The sequence below is a fragment of the Cornus florida genome, unplaced genomic scaffold (assembly GCF_030987335.1).
Source record: "Cornus florida cultivar Cherokee Brave unplaced genomic scaffold, ASM3098733v1 CherokeeBrave_3.0.0_Hap2_Chr05, whole genome shotgun sequence".
NCBI classification, from domain to species: domain Eukaryota; kingdom Viridiplantae; phylum Streptophyta; class Magnoliopsida; order Cornales; family Cornaceae; genus Cornus; species Cornus florida.
The window spans coordinates 56,027,456-56,043,158 of NW_026775575.1; the positions used below are offsets into that span (position 1 = coordinate 56,027,456).

General features: G+C 33.1%; 2 protein-coding genes across 2 annotated transcripts; both read left to right on the forward strand.

Annotated features, from left to right (window-relative positions):
- The first annotated feature begins 2,039 nt into the window (after nucleotides 1-2,039).
- Nucleotides 2,040-4,348, forward strand: LOC132310159 (cytochrome P450 714C2-like). The gene is made up of 5 exons (XM_059808378.1): nucleotides 2,040-2,328; nucleotides 2,491-2,717; nucleotides 2,800-3,047; nucleotides 3,416-3,770; nucleotides 3,923-4,348. Exons 1-5 carry the CDS (start codon nucleotides 2,040-2,042, stop codon nucleotides 4,346-4,348), a joined length of 1,545 nt encoding a protein of 514 aa, XP_059664361.1.
- A 2,213-nt stretch (nucleotides 4,349-6,561) lies between these two features.
- LOC132309302 (reticulon-like protein B5) lies at nucleotides 6,562-15,554 on the forward strand. Its single transcript, XM_059807619.1, has 7 exons — nucleotides 6,562-6,570; nucleotides 7,614-7,670; nucleotides 7,768-7,975; nucleotides 9,846-10,026; nucleotides 13,329-13,467; nucleotides 13,566-13,635; nucleotides 15,177-15,554. Exons 1-7 carry the CDS (start codon nucleotides 6,562-6,564, stop codon nucleotides 15,347-15,349), a joined length of 837 nt encoding a protein of 278 aa, XP_059663602.1. The 3' UTR covers nucleotides 15,350-15,554.
- The last annotated feature ends 149 nt before the right edge of the window (nucleotides 15,555-15,703 follow it).

Below are 15,703 nucleotides of genomic sequence, written 5' to 3' on the forward strand. Positions count from 1 at the left end.
TGCAAAACGAAATAAATGACACAAAAGAAAATCAGTTGGTAAAGTTATTCTTTGGAGACCACATCAACAGAGAGCATGCAGATAATTAATGATGTTGATTTGAAAGCAGGGCAAAGAAATAAGCAAGCAAGTTAGGGAAGATATCACCAGTTTAGAGCAGTAGTGTGTCTGCAAAGGAGTTTTCCATGTCAGTGAGTGTAAATTTGTAGCACGAAATAGCAGATCTATAGAGGGCTTCTGAGCTCTTCCATATCCACAAAAGGACTCTTCCCATGGTTTACACGAGAATACCTCCCCAGTGAAGTCGCCAAATGTAGGTACCTGATTTTCAGGTGGGTTCCATATCATCACAAAATAACAAATGGTGAGGTAAATCTTGTAGCATGATGGAATCCGAGGTGGATTGAGAGAGGTGGAAGCTCAGGCAAACAAGAGAGAGAGGGAGGAATGGCAGTGTATATGGAAAACACCATTGACTTCTTGAGAGAGAGTACCCATTTAAGAGAGAGAGAGAGAGCTTAGAGCTCTCTGTCTAAGAGGAATTTTCCTTCCCTTTTTGTCTTCCCCCTTCTTGGCCTTAGGTCATTTTCTTTTATAGGCCAAGTGAGGGTGGGTGATGTCATTGATGACATCACAAGTAGTCCATTAATAAAATAATTAAAAGAGATTAATTTCTCAAATAATTATAAAGTAATGTTAAAGAAGATGGAGTCAAATGCTCATGAGTCAAAATGGTATTTCTTTCTCTACAAGTCAGGCCGAGTGTCGACTCGGCGAACTCTAAAATCCTGAGTCCTGCTCCCAACTCAGGTCTTCGTTCTTCTAATCGAAGCATGTTGATGCCGTAGCAATTTTGACCGTATATATATATATGCATCTTTTTCTGTATATATATAATTTTGACACAACTAGTAAATATATATATTTCTGTATATATATATATATGCATCTTTTTCCTATAGTATCAATTCATTAAATAATAGATACTAAGTATGATGTATATTATATGTACGTATATATTACAAATTTGGTAAATCTGAATTTAATTGAACCACCAAGTCAGCTTTTTCATTTCTCACTGGACCAATCCAGTGAGAATAACTGGAAAGGATTTTTTTTCCCGGTAAGGAACTGTGAGACCATTAATAATTTCGGATCCCCTAATTCAATTAGCTCAAAATAGGTGGAGAAACAATAGCCATTAATTCTTCTCATTGTCTATGGTGGTCTGTTTTTTTTTCCCTTTTTTTGGTAAGCTATAATGGCAGTACTTATAAAACCTATCCTCATTCGTCAATCAATGACTTTAAAGATTTGCCGGACCATTAATGATTTCGGATAGCCTAATTCAATAGCTCAAAACTAATTGGAGAAACAATAACGCCATTAACTTTCTGTAATGGCAGACTTTTATGGCATTATTTATAAAATTTAGTGACACCAAGAAAAAAAAGAAAAAAAAATTGAGAGGAGGCGGGTAGCCTTAAACAATAATAATTTTTTTTAAAGAATAAAAAAAAACAGCGTAATAAACAATATTTTCATCTAAAATTGTACATACTTCCATTTTAATTTGTTTTTTTTTATAAATTCTCCAATTTAAATTATTATCAAGCTAACATATTAAAAGCAATTCAATTAATAAAAGAAATTCTACCAAGAATTTATAATTTAGAAAGAAAATAAAAATTGAAAATTAACAAATTTAATATGTTTAATGGTAAATTTTTTTGGTAGACCAAGATAGTAATTATAGACTACCTTCGAAAATTTGTGATCAACTCATATCCAAAGAGAGAGAGAGTTGCCGCCCATGCTAACTTATGTATGCCTTTAAAGAACTCGGGGATCATTATAAAATCTTCCATCCATGATCAATGTCGTCATATATATATATATATATATATATGATTGATAGGAAAATTATATCACAAAACTCACAATATAATGAGCACTTGAGTGAGTAAAACTCATGCCACACATTACAAGAAAATAGTATTAGCTTAGTGTTTGTGAGGAAAAGTGATAGAAAAATGGACATGGAGGTCCATGTTATGTTAAAAATTTGTGTGTCCATTTTTTTGGTTGGTGTTATGGGAGTGTTTGTGCTTGTGTACAAAGCTCTGATGATGGAACCGGAGAGAGTTCGATCCATTCTGAGGAAGGAGGGAATAGGCGGACCACCGCCAACTTTGCTTCTTGGTAATCTCTTGGAGTTCAGAAAGCGGCAACCCCCGGCTGCACCCATGTCTACCAGTGAAACCACACTCAACCACAATTGGGTTGTCACTCTCTTCCCCTTTTTCGAGCAGTGGAGAAAGCAATACGGTAGACACACATATTTATGCTTGATATTAAATTTATGATACTAACATGTTAGCGTATGTATGAGTTACAAATTAAAGTGTGTGTATGAATATATATATATATATATAAACATAAATGATTGCTAATATATATATAAATATGATGTTATATATCTATATGCAGGTAATTTGTTCATGTTTTCACTTGGTAACAAAGTAATATTATATGTGAGCCAAACTGATTTGGTGAAAGAGATAACAACCTACACATCCTTGGACTTGGGGAAGCCTTCATATCTCCAAAAGGAGTTCGGTCCATTCCTTGGTCAGGGCATTGTAACTTCAAATGGACCAACCTGGGCTCATCAAAGGAAAATCATTGCTCCCGAATTATACGTGGACAAGGTCAAGGTACGAATTAACTACATATATATATATATATATATATATATATATAACATGCATACATGTATAACTTAATTAAATCTTGCAGGGAATGATAAACCAAATATTTGAGTCCACCGATATACTACTAAATGAATGGAAGAGTAGAATTGAGACTGAGGATGGAACTGCAGACATAAGTATCGACGCATATATGAGAAGTTTCTCTGGAGATGTAATCTCGAGAGCTTGTTTAGGAAGCAGTTACATCAAGGGGAAAGAGATTTTTGTTAGGCTCCAAACTCTTGAAGAAATTAGCGCAAAAAAAGTTTCTACTATTGGGGTGCCTGGTTCAAAGTAAGCCTTCTTCTTCTCCAACCAATTAAACACTGAGCTAGAAGAAAGTCAATTAATTATGAATTTACATGTGATTAAAGATATTAAAGAATTAAAGATAATTAGATAATTAAAAATAATGATTTCTTATGATCATATCATGTCAACTTCTCCAAATTGCCTCACTGACATAAGTTTCGAGCAACTACCAAAAGTTAGGTATGTCTGAAGTCCTTGGAATTTTGCCATGGCAAAACCAGAATTGTATAATCCCTTTTTATAGGTTATAAACATGTACATAATATATCAAAAAAAATATTAAATTTTATGATTTCAAACATTGAAGTTGATTAATTAATTAGATATTTCATATATATATTGTGTTTCAGTTATTTTCCTACCAAAGGCAATAGGGAAGCATGGGCTTTAGGGAAGGAGATCCATGCATTGATCCTAGAGGTAGTGAAGGAGAGGAAAGAAAGTGGGAATGAAAAGGACCTATTGCAGATGGTGCTTGAAGGTGCTGAAAATAGTGAGCTTAGCCAAGATGAAATCAATCAATTCGTCGTTGACAACTTGAAGAACGTATACTTGGCCGCGCATAAGCCCACTGCAATTGCTGCCTCATGGTGCCTCATGCTATTGGCTTCAAACTCAGAATGGCAAACTCGTGTACGCACCGAGGTTCTTGAAGTTTGTGGTGGCCAAATTCCAGATTTTGATATGCTTCGCAAAATGAAACAGGTATAAATAAGGCTTTTTGCGATGAAAATATTTTGTGGCGAAAAGTCCATTTTTTGTGATAAATTATTGGCGGCCACAAATTTGTACATGTATACGATGACTATCAACAAAAAAGTATAGCACTTAGTGCAAATTATAATTGTGGACTGCAGCTAACAATGGTGATACAAGAAACGCTGCGTTTGTATCCGTCTGGACCGGCATTGTCTAGGGAGGCCTTAAAGGACATAAAGATTGGAGGCATTAACGTACCAAAGGGTGTCAACCTCTGGACCATGGTGGTCCCAACGCACACTGACCCTGAGATATGGGGGCCGGACGCGCTCAGCTTCAATCCGGAGAGGTTTGCGAATGGGATCGCCGGTGCTTGCAAGATTCCACACTCTTACTTGCCGTTTGGATTTGGGCCACGGATGTGTGCTGGACAACACTTGGGCATGGTTGAACTTAAGATGTTGATTGCTCAGATTCTCTCCAACTTCTCTATTTCTCTCTCTCCCAACTATGTCCATTCACCGGCTCTGAAGATGGTTATAAAGCCTAAATATGGGATTAATCTCTTGGTGAAGATGCTGTGAAACTGTGTTTTTAATTTTGCAACTGTAGTAAGAGAAATAAAGAGTTAAGTTGGCTACTGTACTAATAGATCGATCTCTTCTTGGTTTGCTTTGTAGCTTTATTTGATATATAAATCTTATTTATCAATAAATAATAATAATAATAAGAATTTGTAGTTTGGGAGAATAAAACTTTGATGTAATGTATTAATGCCCATTATTTGCGTTGTGTGTTTTTTTTTTTTTTTTGAATGATCAGGGTATCAGATACTTCGTCCACCCCGACTGAATAAGTCACCGAATATGGTAGCGGAAGCCTGATCCCAAGTTGTCTTAAGCTCCTAGTAGAAATCAAACCTCACACTTTGGTGCTAGTAAGCACCCAAGCCCAAGTGATTTTACCACTAAGCCAACCAATAGCGGATCTAAAGTAGGGCTGGGCTGAGCCCACCCAAAAAAAAAATTTAATTACTATGGATAAATTTAGCCCATCCCCAAAAAAAAAAATTTATTATTATTAGTATTAGCTCACCCAAACAAGTGCAAGGCTAAAATAAAGGCGTAATCTAAACAGGCCCAAATACATGAACTAGTGCTATGTTCCTAACTCTAAGATTTGCAATTCGCAGACCTCTGCTCTCATCTCCACAACTCCACCGTGCACCACTGTCCTCCTCTGGCCTCAAATATTTAAATAGATTATGTTATATAAAAAAAATTATATAGATTATGTTTTTTAAAAAAAATTATATAGATTATGTAATCTTTGAATTCAAATATTTATATAGATTATGTTATAAAAAAAATAAAAATTGGTTAAGAAATTGTGTTAAAAAATAATAAAAAAATAAAAAAAAATTGGTTAAGAAATTGTGTTATTAAATTTATGTTTAATTTTAACCCACTTCATTGTCAATTCCTGAATCCGCCCTTAAGGCCAACCCATTGAGATTCCCATTATTTGTTATTGTTGACCACATTTGAGGCATTTGATTTGTTCGTCTTTAAGGTTTCTAATTTTTTTTAATCCCATCAAAGGAGGGATATTTGAAGAGCTTGAGCAACTAGACTTTCTATCAACTTAATCACTGGATAATATCTTACTAAAATTGCGTTCCAAAGGAAGAATTTGATTAAAAGGGAACAATAATTGAACCTGTAAAATGGTTAGCTTAGTTTGTGTGCTCGTTAACACATTAGCTTGTATATCATTCTTCTGAAAACTTGATATATACATGACCGTGTGCAAGCATGCATATGAATGTCATGCATACATGGACAAGTAAATGATGAACTCAATCAGTTATGTTCTAAATTGATTCATCACCAACATTTGTGGACTAGTAATACATCCTAATTGTTTTTTAAATAGAATGTAGGGAAAATTATATAAAACCTCCCTCTATTTTTAATTTTTGAAGAGAAACCTCTCTGAAGAAAAAAGTTTGAAATAAAACCATCTTAATTATCTAATTTGTTGCAAAGCGAAGACGAAAATATCCCTTAATACAAATTAATTAGATGGTGCCCCTTAATATTAAATTAAAATTTTTAAAAATAACTCATTTGGTGTAGTATTATTGAAAAAAAAATTTTGATTTTTTTATTGGTGTGTCTATAAGAAAATGAAAATACCTTGAAAGAGTTTTTCAAAAATTTCTTAAATTTTTATTTCTAAAAAATAAAAAAATAAAAAAAAAAACCTAAAATGAAAAGGGAATAAAAAATGAATAAGAAGCCAAAATTTTTATTTCGTCATTATAACATCACTTAATGGTGTGTAATTTTCAAATTTTTTTTAAAGTTTAATTTTTAAAAAATAAAAAAGAAATAATAACCTAATAGAAGTCATATCAGTTCTAACAAATTTGATAGTTAAAGGGGGTTTTATGTCAATTTTTTTCTTTAAGGGATTTTTTTTGCCAAAAATTGAAAGTACAGGGGGGATTTTATTCAATTTACCCTCAAAATGTAAAGAATTGAAGTTTCTCGAAAAATACACAAAAATATCTTTGTTTTTTTAATAAAAAAATAAAAAATAAAAAAACTATATTTCAATACTTTTAATTACTTTATTGATGATTGTTCGAGAGGTATTGTCATGAATTATTCTTGTAATGGTGAAAATTTACAATACTGCAGGAGTCCCGTAACTTTTGAGGTTTCAATCTTTGAATGTAATGGTGGGACACTTGATAAATGATTCAACGATTGAGATGCCCCGAGTATTGTAGATGGAGAGTGTATGCAATTTTCCCTAATTGTAAAGAATTCATGAAGTTTCTCCAAATATATATATATATATATATATATAAAAAAATAAAAAATAAAAAAAAAAAAACTCTATTTTAATTTTGGTGATCGTGTCCTGGCATGGTATGGAATATTATTGTGTTTGATGTACCTATTAATTGATAGTAACATTTGTTTGATTTGTTATGGGGGTAATAAAAATTTATATATATATATATATGTATATATATATTTGGTATTAAGTGAGTATGAAATTATCTATAAAAAAAAAGTATGAAATTTACTTGGATTAAAAAAAAAAGTGTGTTCAAATATGGCTGGATTAATTATTATTATTATCATTTGTGCACTGTATTAAGCCATTAGTTAACAAGTTCATGGAAATATTTTCCTTCTAGACTTCTTTAATCATCAAATAGAGTCGAACTATCCACCAACTAGTATAGTTTTTAACAAGTTAATTCAAAGATAATTAATAAATATTAATCTATATACACATTACACACATGTACAATTTTAGTCACCTTTTTTCAAATATACATGATCACCCTATAATTTCGATCTCTATGGTCTATCCTACACATATATGAACAAAAGTGTGCACACACACACACACACACACATATATATATGTACACGGTCCTCTGTAAACCGTTAGAATTCCAAAAAGAGGTGAGAAATATCTGGTTTACGGGTGGATTAGAGTCTCCTGGGATATTCCATTAAAATCGGAACGTGTGGATTTTGAGGGCACATTTCGCTCTCCATTCTTTGAATTTTTCAGTTTCTTGTAGACGCAGAGAGAGAGAGTGAGAGAGAAGAAATTAATCAAAGAAAGCCCGTCAATCAATCGATTGAGAACACACATTGATCAATACAAAACAGTATGATGATTTCTCTAGCCTTTCTTGATCATCTGCATAAACATGCATTTGTGTGTGTGTTTTGATTTAAAGATTCTGAATGTGTCTTTGATTTTTATTTTATTTTTCTTTTCTGAAGCTTCTGATTATGTCTATGGCATTCATTGTAGGGAAAGATGTCTGATCCTGTGGTGGATGCTGCTGCTGCTGCTATTTCTGAATCCCATGTGTGTGTTTTTGTGTGTGTGTTTTGATTGAAAGATTCTGAATGTGTCTTTGGGGTTTCTCTTTTTGAAATTTGTGATTATGTGTACGGCATTGTAGGAAAAGATCTCTGAGCAGGTGGAGGCTGCTGCTGCTGCTGTCTCTGAAACCCTAGAAGAGAAGATTAAAGAAGCGGTTGAGAACCACGTTTTGTCGAAGGACGCTTCTTCTTCGATACAGAATGAAATTGACAAACACATCGGGTCAAAAAAGTATCGCCTCTTCGGCCGCCAGAAGCCCGTTCACGCCGCCCTTGGCGGTGGCAAACGTATATATCTCCTTCATTTCTTGTGCCTATATATTGTTTCTCTGTTGTTCTGTGCTCTGTTGGTTCTTGATTTCACATTGTTCAGCTATAGTTCTCTGAATGACTTGAATCTCTACTTCTTTGACATGTTTACAAATGTGTGTGTGTGTGTGTGTATAGATATATATATATGGATTGTATCTGTGGTTATGAGCATGCATTGATTCTAGCATTATATAGTATATAAAAGACATTCTTGTATGTATATGGCCATGGCCGGACCCACTGGGGGACCAAGGGGTCAATGCCCCCAATAGTTTCAAATTGGATCGTTTTAGGCCTTACATTTTGTAGGTTGAAAATGTAAGAAAACCCAAGCATAACTATGTGCCTAATGCAATTAATGAATAATCCTTTTAAATCTTTTTTTTATATTTAGATAAATACCAAGGTGTCTATAAGAAATATATATTACTGTTTATTAATTTAAAATTATTTTGATTCATACTATATATTTAATACAATTAATTTAAAAGTATTAATTTAATACCATTAGCATTTTGATTCATACTATTAATTTAAAATTATTTTCATACTATTACTCTAGCCCCTCCAAGTGAAAATTTCTGGGTCCATGAATTATGAAATGTCAATGCCATTTTTTTTTTGTTACCTAAAATAACCAAAGGGAAGAGCACATAGCTATGTTTTATGAAGTTTGGACATAAAAAGTTATGTAGTTTTATTGTGTTGTGCACTTGTGTTATAATTACCATTCCTTTCATGCAAATTAAGCAACCATGAATATGAGATCCATGTACTGTGTCCAAAAAATTACATAAACTGATACCATATATTATTTTACTTCAAAATTATTATAAAAAATAAAAATAAAAATAAATGGTATAACTTGAGTATATACTACAGTGATTATATGGATAGTTTTTATTACTTGAAAAACTAAAAAGATTTGATTAAACTTATCTAGAGTATTATGTTACAGATGTTTGATTCATCATTACACCCAATTTATGTAATGTTATGTTTAGTAAAGTTGTTAAGATTAGCTATCAATTTTTTAATCAATCAGTGACTCGATGTAGCATTTCCCTATTCGCTTAAGTGGCGAAAGGACTGACTTTCATATGGGAGAATGGGATCATTTAGTTTATTAAGGGCCTTCGAAAGCATGCTACTTTGTTGCGAACATTTTGATGACTGAGATTGTTATGTTGTTTCACTATTACATACATCTGGTTAATGCGTATTCTGCAAAATTTCTACCATTCAAAGAAATAGATTGCTGAATTTGGCTAAAAATATTGTTTTGAGGTTTTATTTGATTGTGGATGGTTCGCTTTTCTTGAGGATTTCTACAATAGCTAACATGATAAATATTACTTTCATTGGGAATGTATGACTAGTCTTCGTATAAGAAATCACCTCAACTGTACAAATGCATGCTTCTTAAACCTTCCATTTGAAGAAGTTACATCTTTTTATTTGAAAAAGAAAAGGAAGAAACAGAGGGGTGGAGTACCTCCATATGAAGAAGTATTACTCTGAATGAAGAAGGTGATTTGGAAAGGTTGAACTCAAATTCAATACCATTTGAACAACTTTTCTATCCAATTATGTCTTTGGATGGAGATATTTTTTATATATTAATATTAGTGATAGACAGTGCATCTATCAGACATTTGGGACTTTGGACAACTTATGAAGTTATGTTTTCACTTGTATCTGTTTGTTTTGACACTATTTTATGAAATGAATAACACGTGAAGTTGTGAAGTTCCAATGAATCATGCTAGCTCATTTTTCTGATCGAAAGCTGTAACTCCATCTGTGAAGTGGAATATACTCATCATAATTTACTCTCTTTTTTCAGCTGCTGACATAATACTTTGGCGAAACAAGCAGATCTCAGCAGGCATGCTTGCTAGTGTAACTGTCATATGGTTTCTCTTTGAGTGGAATGGTTATCACTTCCTTACTTTTGTGTGCCATTCCCTAATACTTTCGTTGGCAACATTGTTCCTTTGGTCCAATATATCATCCTATATTAACAAGTGGGTTTCTTTCTTTCTTTAGTTTTTGTAATGCTAAATTTGCTGCTTCAGTTTTTCATTAATCCTCTGAAATTACCTTCTTTTTTCTGCACTGCCCTGTTTGTTAACTCTCTCGTTGTGCTGTTCAGCTTTGTTTTTTTTTTAATATGAAGTTTTCATCTGGTTCTTTGCTTAGTTATTATGAGTATGTAGTGTGGGGCCATACATTAAATAATATTCCAAAACCCTGCTTATCAAACCTTATATCTACCTATATTATCATTCTTAATTTGTCTATTTTTCTTGTCTATAGAATATTGGAAGCTTTTACTGTTTATTGTCAATGCCCTATGAGGCATTTGTGAACCTTCACTTTTCTTGCTTACTTCTTTTACTAATTTAAGGTTCTTTATTAAATTGCTTGTTTAAAATTGCCAATTATTGGTATTGCATTTTTTTTATTAAAAAAATAAAATAAAATAAAATAAAAAACTAAAGCAATACAATAATTGCTTTACTTTGTTCTATACTGAAACATGACATTTTTCTTTTGATTTTTCCTAATAAATCAGTTGCAAATAGGTAAGGTGGTGGTTATTCTTGGTCAAAACTTGACAAAGAGAAAATATCAGTTTTCTTAGTTTTCAATTTGTCTTTGGCTGAAATAGCAATGGCTTGTCTGTTCCGGTTTCTTCTGATGCTGCCGCGCGCTCTTTTGGTTTATCAGTGCTTGTATAATCATAATGATTCTAGGTACTTGGTGGAATTGTGTCATTAACTTAATAGCTGTTTGCGTCTAACTTTGTGGCATTTTGTCTGTACTATAATTTGACTGTTTATGATGTCAGAAAAAAGGATAGATAGTAGAATAACTTTCTAAAGGGTTCTTATATTCATTCCTGTCTTAAAGCCATTAGAGCATGGCTTCTAGTCCTTTCAAAATCATTACCAAGTGGATTCCAAAAAAATTGAGCATTCTACACTCTATAGTCTTTGACTCCTAGAGCCTTTAATGGTGCCGTAGTTGATTAAAAAAAAAAAGCTAAGATGGGATCATTTAGCCCGAGTTTAGAAAAAGTGTATGGTGGATTAGAGATTCTTGCATTAGATAGCTCTAATCTCAACTCATAGAAAATATATTACTGCTTTTGCCTCTTTCTGTTAACTATATTTATTTACGGTGCAGCCAGTGGCTACATAGTGCACCTAGGTGAATATACAGGCAACCCTCTGCTTCCTTTTCTTGTGCATGTACTGAGGAAAGTCATGCTCAAGACTAAATTTAAACATGGTTTATGGTTCAAGGTATGGAGGTAGTCTTACATTTATAGGTTGATAATGGTGTTATTTTTCACCCATTAGCTTGGCTTGAAAAACGGAGAAACTGTTCCTTTAGTTCATTCAGGATTTGTGTCCCAAATTTAGCAAAAGCATTATGGGACCAACCTCTGAAAGTTCTAAGTAGTGCTTCTTGAATGAACTCTCTCGCATGTTTAATTAGTGATTGGCTTCCATGGACCTAGGTTATTAGGCAGTATTTGGAGCTTTAAATTTTGGACCCTGTTTAGAGAAATCAGTGGGCCTTAAGCGTCTTAAAAGAAGAGTTATTTTGCTCTGATGGTACTATCATTGATCCAATCAATATTAATACATTTCAGTCTTCTTGATGTTGACTTTCAGAATTCTGGTTAAGATTCCCATAAAGTTGAAAAACTCAAACAGAACTATTAATTCCTGACTGATTTGGAAGAAGAAAAGACCACTTGGAGGATGGGTTTATGTTTCTCCTAACTCCTCTTGATATCTAGGATTTCTGTTTGGACCTTTTCGTTTGATATTCCTCATGTTTGTGAAGGATAATTAAGCAATAGAAAAAGAATTTTCTTACTGTGATCCACGGTAAATTTAACACTCATTTAGATGGTTGGGATCTGATCCATCTGATTGTGAGATTCTTTGAGGTTCTTGTAATTCGTAAGATCAGGCTTCCTTTTCTCGTCTCTGTTGTTTGTAAGTTGTTAAAGTTACTTATATCGTATCTCTATTTTTGTTTTATTCTCTTATGGCCATTCCTTGAATTTGAATTTTATACAAAATTCTAATTGAAATTACTTGAAAGTGATTTCTTTATCATGGATTTTAGAAACATTTAGTTTTATAATTTTTTTGTCTTTCACAGTATCCTAATTTTCCCAATTTAGCATAATCTTTTCACATTGCTACTATTACACTTTGGATTGGAAAATTGTGCAGAAAAGGTTAACAAAGAAAAAAGGACACATTTAAGAGAAGAAGCATGTCATGTATCTTGATGTTTATATGAATGTGCAAACAGAAGTTTTAGTGGATCATTTTCTCTTCCTTTTCGAGAGGTGCCTCTTAGTAGTTCACTACAGCGCTACTTTTCTTTCCTCCCCCTCCCCCCCAAAAAAAATATAATAATAATAATAATAATATTCATTATAGTGCTACTTCCTTAAATATATGTTTCAATTCTGCACCTTCTGGGGTAGGAGTATATTTCTGCTTGTACAACATCTCTCTGCTTGCTTTGCTTCATTCCTAGAAAAAAGAGGGACAAAATTATGTGGAGAGGTTCTGGATCATTCCAAACCAGAAATTTGAAAGAATTTTGTTTTGTTCCTTTTATGTCCAAAGGTTCTGTTGGTGGTCATTTCATTACACTTATCTTCAATATCCATGCTTGGAGTAAAAAGCACTTTTCTTCACTATTATTGATGCTTTGAGGCATCTGCATGAGTTTGTGAAGCTAAACTTCGATGGATGATTTTTTTTGGTAAAACCAGGCCAAATAGGAATTTTGGCTTTCTAACAGAATAATCTTCTTCAGGGCTTCTAAGCACTTGGGCCATAGGATGCCATTTGAGCTGGGAATTAGAGATTTTCTGTATGGCTTAATTGAGGGTTGAACTAGTGACTTCGTTAGGGTGATGGTAAAAGGAGATTTATTTGTCATAAAACAGAGTAACAATTATGACAGTATTGATTTTTTTTTTTTCCCCATCAATGACGTGTCTTTTGTGCTTTAATATTGCAGTATTTTTTTCTTTAAAGAGGTTTTTTTTTTTTTTTTTTTTTTTTTTTTCCCTTTAAATTTGTCTGCCTCATGTCACTTCTATGTATTAACATTGACATATTGTCATTTTTAGCAAAAGAAAATGTATGACAGTGATGAGGAAACTCCCTTTTATTGTGCCTGTTATGCATTCATAACGTGTTAGATTGAGAAAAAACCATTTGTAAGCTTTGCTTCCCATATCCAGATATGATTTAACTACAATGTTTTTTTCTTTATGAGTTAGGCCTTTGAACATCCCTGAGATTGTATTGCCAGAGGACTTGTTCAAGCGTAGTGCTCTTTTTCTGAGGTGCCAATTTAACCAGGCATTCGCAATGTTTAGGGAAGTGGCTTCAGGAAAAGATTTGAAGAAATTCCTTTATGTACCTTTCTTCCCCTCAACTTCGCTATATTTTTTTTCCGAAAACATTGATAGTTTCTCATTCATTGGTACTGTGACAAATCTAAATTTGACATGCAGGCAATCACGGCCTTGTGGGTTATCTCTGTTGTTGGCAGTTGGTTTGACTTTTTGACCCTCATATACATCAGTGAGTTTGTTCTTCATATCTTCTCTTTAGGCATTGATTGGTGGAACCTATCAATTTTTTGGTTTCGTTTTCTAATCTTGCACAAGTTACTCCATTGGTTGCAGATGGCAAAAGACATTGTCTTGCTTGATTATAATTGAACTAATAAAGAAAATAGGAAAAAAGAAAAGAAAAGAAAGACTTAACATTCCTTAAGTTGTTCGGAAAAACAAGAGGGAAAAGAAAAGAAAAGATAGCATTAGTTATGAGAGAAAAGAAAAGAAAATATAGCAATAATATTCATATGTGGATTAATTATAAAGGGAAAGAAAGGAAATGATAGCATTCTTGCTTAGAAAAGGTAAAGGAGAGAAAAGAAAAGAAACTAGTTTAACCAATTTACTATTATACCCTTTTGTATTTTTATTCTTATTTGGTACCCAAATGTCTTTTAAATTTTCTTCTTTAAAATGTTAAGGTTATTTTTGGTATTATGAATGTTTCACTTAAGTTGTTATTCTCTCTCTCCAAATCTTCCCACTTTTTGAAGGATGGATAGCAATAATATTCATATGTGGATTAATTATAAAGGGAAAGAAAGGAAATGATAGCATTCTTGCTTAGAAAAGGTAAAGGAGAGAAAAGAAAAGAAACTAGTTTAACCAATTTACTATTATACCCTTTTGTATTTTTATTCTTATTTGGTACCCAAATGTCTTTTAAATTTTCTTCTTTAAAATGTTAAGGTTATTTTTGGTATTATGAATGTTTCACTTAAGTTGTTATTCTCTCTCTCCAAATCTTCCCACTTTTTGAAGGATGGATGGTAAAGGAGAGATTTGGAGGGTTAAGCTATCCCTTCAAATCTCTCCTTTTCCTTTCTTTTCTCCCCTCAATGGCAAACCGGACATAAAAAAACCCTATTCTTACCTTTCGTTTTTTTTATTTTCCTTCCAATTCCATCAATCCAAACAAAGCCTTAAGTTGTGACTCAAATAAATTCTACCATGCTGCACCACATTAGGATGGACGGACCGACGATCAACAATATCTTAGCTTCTGAATGGAATATGGAGTTGGAAGCCATTGTTTTGAAATGTGAAGCAGTGATGAAACGGGACAACATTGTTTTCTACGGATCACGAGTTTTCATCACTGTTACAAGGATTTTGTCAAGAATGCATGAAGTACCCATGTAGGACCATGACATTACAACATGGGTACGAAATATATGCCTGAAACATCTAGTAAGGACATGTAGCTGACAAGAATATTCAATGATTTTTGCAACTCTCTTGTGTCGTTCCTTTTATGACATATTTGCTTCATAACAAGTGCCTATGTTGAGTACTCTTTGTTACATTCAAAATATAGAAGGTAGTCATATTAAAAATTTATGAACCTTAAGCCACATCATGTCCTTGCATTTTGGGGATTTTTGTAGAACTGACGGAAACATCTGCACCCGAATCAATGTAACATAGTTTTGTTTTGCTTATTTGCATGGGTAAAAGTAACATGGGTACTAATACTAGTAATGCTTTTTTGTTATGTTGGCGCAGTGTTTGTGATGCTGCTGACACTACCCTTTCTGTATGAGATGAATGAGGATCCAGTGGATGCTTATGCTGAGAAGGCACACAATGAATTCAAGAAGCAATACAAAGTGCTGGATGAAACTGTTCTCCAAAAGCTCCCGAAAGTCCCTTTCACCAAGAGTAACAAGCAGCACTGAAAATAAGAAAGAGCAATCGCCAAAACTGGGCAGGCCCGTCTTCCGCCTGATTCTGCAAGTTCTTTAGCTCACCATTTCTTCTTACATAATAGTACAAGTATTATTAATATACATTTGGTTGTGCTTCTCTGTTTTTTGATCTGGGTGTTAACTAGACTACACTGTTTTTCTCTTCCTTCTGTTTAGTTTGCTTTCTCGAGCCTTCATTTTTCCGTTCAGACATTCTTTTAGAGTGATTATAATGTGCGATACTGATGTTTAACCACTCTCTAAGGTGAAATATATGTGTTTTTTTGTAAATGAGGTCTGATGTGATACACATCACTACAACACTTTTGTGTTTTATGGTATCTT